This window comes from Engraulis encrasicolus, chromosome 15 (assembly GCF_034702125.1).
Source record: "Engraulis encrasicolus isolate BLACKSEA-1 chromosome 15, IST_EnEncr_1.0, whole genome shotgun sequence".
NCBI classification, from domain to species: Eukaryota; Metazoa; Chordata; class Actinopteri; order Clupeiformes; family Engraulidae; genus Engraulis; species Engraulis encrasicolus.
Window position 1 is genome coordinate 15,796,661 of NC_085871.1, and position 5,000 is coordinate 15,801,660.

A 5,000-nucleotide genomic window follows, 5' to 3' on the forward strand; every position below is an offset into this window, starting at 1 on the left:
TGTCCCATGTGTGTGTGTGTGTGTGTGTGTGTGTGTGTGTGTTCGTGTGTGTGTGTTCGTGTGTGTGTGCGCACGTGTGTGTGTGTGTGTGTGTGTGTGTCTGACCTGATCCAATGAAGGTGCGGCAGGGGTAGTAGCATCCCCTGGCCTCCTCTGGTACCTCTCCCGGGGCGCTGTGGAAGTGCAGGTGGGTGGAGATGCGGCTGGACTGGATGGCCACCAGATTACCCCCGATGCCTGCCACACAACACAACACAATTACAGATTACAGATTACCCCCGATGCCTGCCACACACAACACAACAACACAAGACAACAAGTTAAAACACAACACAAACAAGTTAAAACATAACAAGTTAAAAAACAACACACCACCTTAGAACCTTAGGTGCCTGCCTCACAACAACACAGCATAACAACAACACAACAACTTAAAACAAAACACAACAAGTTCAAACGCAACAACGTTAACAGATTACCCCTGATGCCTGCCACACAAAAATGCAAAAAGAAGGACAAAAAAAATCTCAAGTTCAGGCCTTCCAATGATTCAAAACTAACTAACTAACTAAATAAATAAATAAATAGCAAAAACAAGTCTAGTGTCACAATCAAGCAGAGCGAAGCCAAATTCGCCATTCAATTCCACACGGCAAGCAAAGTGAGGCGAAGGCAAGTGGACAGGGAATTCATAGAAACCTAGTCACTTACTCCAGAGAACATAAACAATCCACAGATATGAAAAGGAATACAGATGTGTAGAACAATCAACACAATTCAGATCAGATAACTGAAAAAAAGGTCCAAAGTAGTATTTATTGGTATAAACGGTGCACTACTGGTTAATGATTTGTTGCTAATGTGTCTGAGACGAATGATTAACAATACATGGATTGCATATACATTTAATATGAACCAATGTATTTTAAAAACACTCATGGCCACAGCCAATGATCTTTCTCTCTCTCTCTCTCTCGCTCGCTTTCGCTCTCTCCCTCTCCCTCTCCCTCTCTCTCTTCTCTCTCTCTCTCTCTCTCTCTCTCTCTCTCTCTCTCTCTCTCTCTCTCTCTCTCTCTCTCTCTCTCTCTCCTCTCTCTCTCTCTCTCTCTCTCTCTCTCTCTCTCTCTCTCTCTCTCTCACTCTCAATAGCTTTCCCTCATTCCCTCATTCAAATTTATTTTCTGCCAAATTAAGTCCATCTCTCTCTCTCTCTGTCTCTCTCAAACCATTTTTCAATTTGATTCACGTAAGTGTCAATGAAACAAATGGAAGAAATAATTTAATTGAAAGTAATAACGCATGGACAGCAATTAACACTGTATGAAAGGTCAGGTAAGAAAATTAAGACATTCATCTCTGTCTGTTTCACTCCCTTCTTCTATTGTTCTTCATTCCTCTATTTCGGTCTCTCTGTCTCTTCCATTTCTGTCTCTTCATCTACACTTGTCTCTGTTCCTCTGTTTTTCAGGAGCACTCCAACACAAGATGCATAATAACCATTGTCACTGTCCCACAGCAGGTAAAACAAAGACACCAACAGACACACATGCACAATTAGAGAGAGAGAGAGAGAGAGAGAGAGAGAGAGATGTCGTTAGCGGTGTCTCATCTGTCTGGAGACTGGAAGTTATTTGTCACTAGGACAATACTATGAGTTATGGGTTATTAGCATCCCTTACACCGACCTTTAGCATCCATCTTTTAAAAGTCACACACACACACACACACACACACGCACACACGCGCACACACACACGCACACACACACACGCACACACACGCTTTTAAGTTCACACTATTGTCCTGGTAAAAGGGACCTGGTCACCCTTGTGACGGGGTTGCAAAGTCCTACTCCACCTCCCCGCTGGTGCACCCTGGGAAACGCCAAAGTAGGGGACTGCCTGTGAGAGCGATGTATGGTGGGGCCCCCTAAACCCCGGAACCGCCACGGTAGCCAAGAAGGTTTCACAGGAACCCTGAAAAGTGGTAGGCCAACGGAGTTAAGGCGAAGACACCGGCAGCAGGGTGTTCGGATGGTCCCCTCAGCGGACAACTCCACCAAGGACTAACGGTGAGGTTTCCAAGCTGGTAGACGGAAGACCAAACTCAATGTGGTCAACGGCAAGCAGCAAATAGACCAGTTAGAGGTCACTGCGAGCAGTTGGAGAGACTACTGACGTCTGGGAAGACACTCTCCTAGCACAAGGCATGTGTAAACAAATCCTTGGCCCTCCAAGTTGGGGGTTGGGTGAAGGGCCAACAACCCATCCCTAGAAAAAAAAGCACTGTTACAGAAACTAATACGAAAGCCACAGACACACCGGGCGTTCCACTTGGAATGGAAGGTGGGACTCTAAACAAATATGATGGAAGAGGGAAGATTCAATTTATGAAGTCCAAAACAAGACAGATGTTGTTGAATCGGAAACACTTCACAAAAATTGCAACATGGAATGTAAGAACCTTATACCAAACAGGGAAACTTGCACAGGTAGCGAGAGAAATGGACCGACTGAAGCTTGACATCCTTGGAGTGAGTGAAACAAGATGGAACGGATCAGGAGAAGTAAAAACACAAAATGGAGAAACCATACTATTCTCAGGAAACCTAGAAGAAGATGCCCCTCATGAAAAGGGGGTTGGCCTCATTCTTTCAAATAGAGCTTTTAGATGTTTAATGGAATGGGAACCTGTATCCGAACGGATACTAGTTGCCAGATTCCATTCAAGATGCCAAAACCTCACCATCATCCAAGTCTATGCACCAACTGAACAGGCCAACCCGGAAACTAAAGAAGATTTCTATGATGCACTACAACAAGCTGTGAACAACGCCAGCAGAAGAGACATCATCATGATAATGGGTGACCTCAATGCCAAAGTGGGGGGAAAGTCAACAAACAGCAACGTGATGGGAAACGAAGGAATTGGAGAGCAAAACGAAAATGGAGAAATGCTTGTAGATTTCTGTGCAACAAATGGACTTGTCATCGGAGGAACTCTCTTCCCACACAGAAACATACATAAAACAACATGGAGATCCCCAGATGGTAAAACGGAGAACCAGATAGACCACATCATGGATCAGTAGGAGATGGAAAAGGAACCTTCAAGACACTAGAGCCATGAGGAGTGCGGATATAGGATCAGACCATCATCTGGTACTTTCAAAGGTGAAAATCAAACTAGCAGTACAGCAAAAACCTAAGAAAGATAGAATCAAATACAACACTGACAGGCTGAGAAACAAAGACACAATGAAGCAGTTCCAACTTGTACTGGCAAACAAATATGATGTCCTGTACAACGGATCAGACACTGAAGGAGACGAAGATGTGGAAAAGGAATGGACAAACATCAAAGACATGTTCCTCTCAACATGCGACGAAATCCTGGGAAAACCAGAAACGGGGAGGAGACCATGGATGTCAGACCACACATGGAGTCTGGTGGAAGAAAGACGATCAATAAAAAAACAAAAATCAGCACAGCCAGAACAAGACAACAGAAACTGCTGAAATGGGAAAGTACAACAAGAAGGACAGAGAGATCAAGAAGAGCTGCAGGAAGGACAAGAGAGACCAAATGGAGGAAATGGCAAGTGAGCTTGAAGCAGCAGCTGCAAGAAGAGACCTGGGCAAACTATATGACATAACACGATGCATGAGTGGAAAGAAAAACCTCCAAAAGAAGAAAGCCCCTTAGAGACAAAGATGGCAAACTCATAAAGCAAACAGAGGAACAGCTACATAGATGGAGAGAACATTTTCAAGAAATTCTCAACAGACCCTTTCCTGAAGACACCCCAGAGCTATTACCAGCAGCAACAGACCTTGACATAACGACAGGACCCATCACAAAGAAAGAAAATTCGTGATGCGTTGAGGAAGCTCAAAAATGGAAAAGCTGCTGAGCAGACAACATACCACCTGAAGCGCTGAAAGCTGGAGGAGAAGTGACAGTAAATGCTCTCCACTCCCTTCTACTCAAAATTTGGGACACCGAAACAATTCCCAAAGAGTGGAACAAAGGACTGCTAGCAAAACTCCCAAAAAAAGGAGACCTCAGCCACTGCAAGAACTGGAGAGGAATTATGCTACTAGTTATCGCAAACAAAGTCATGACAAGAGTAATACTTGAAAGATTGAAACCAAAACTAGACCTTAAGTTAAGAGATGAGCAAGCCGGCTTTCGAGCTGAAAGATCATGCTGTGACCAAATAGCAACACTTAGAATAATAATTGAACAGTCTCTTGAGTGGAATTCAGGACTCTACATGACATTTGTGGACTTTGAAAAAGCCTTTGATTCAGTGGACCAGGCCACACTCTGGCATCTCCTGAGACATTATGGCGTGCCAGGCAAAATGGTCAGGATGATCAAAGTGATGTATGATGGTTTTCAAGCCAGTGTCATACATGATGGAACAACAACACAAGGCTTTGAAATAAAAACTGGAGTAAAACAAGGCTGCCTGATAAGCCCCCTACTGTTTCTCGTCCTGCTGGACTGGGTAACACGTGAATCTTATGGAAGAGAGAAGACAGGAATCCAGTGGACACTAACCAGACAGTTAGAGGACATAGAATTTGCAGACGACCTGTGCTTGCTAAGCCACAAAATAATGCATATGAGACACAAAGTAGACACCTTGAAGAGAAACGCAGAGAGAGTAGGCCTCAATATAAATGTGGACAAAACAAAGGAAATGAGAGTTAAGACCCCTGCAAATACCAACGAACTCAAATGTGGAGAAGAGACCATTGAGAGAGTAGACCAGTTCCGCTACCTTGGTAGTATAGTTACAGAATCTGGAGGAACAGAGGAAGATGTGATGGCCCGAAAGAGAAGCGCGCAACAAATGTTTTCCACCCTAAGCAAAGTTTGGAGAAGTAGAGCCATTTCTTTAAAGACCAAGCTAAGGATTTTTAATTCCAGCGTCAAAACCGTTCTTTTGTATGGCTGCGAAACATGGAAAATAAACAAGGGTATATTGGCTA

At 43.9% G+C, this 5,000-nt stretch overlaps 1 protein-coding gene across 3 annotated transcripts in view; it reads right to left on the minus strand.

The window, feature by feature from the left end:
* slc41a2b (solute carrier family 41 member 2b) overlaps window positions 1–5,000 on the minus strand; it is a 63,147-nt gene that overhangs the window by 22,156 nt on the left and 35,991 nt on the right. For all 3 annotated transcript variants that reach the window (XM_063217129.1, XM_063217127.1, XM_063217128.1), the window contains exon 10: window positions 106–237. In XM_063217129.1, the coding sequence (XP_063073199.1) occupies window positions 106–237 (132 nt within the window). The remainder of the gene's footprint in view (window positions 1–105; window positions 238–5,000) is intronic.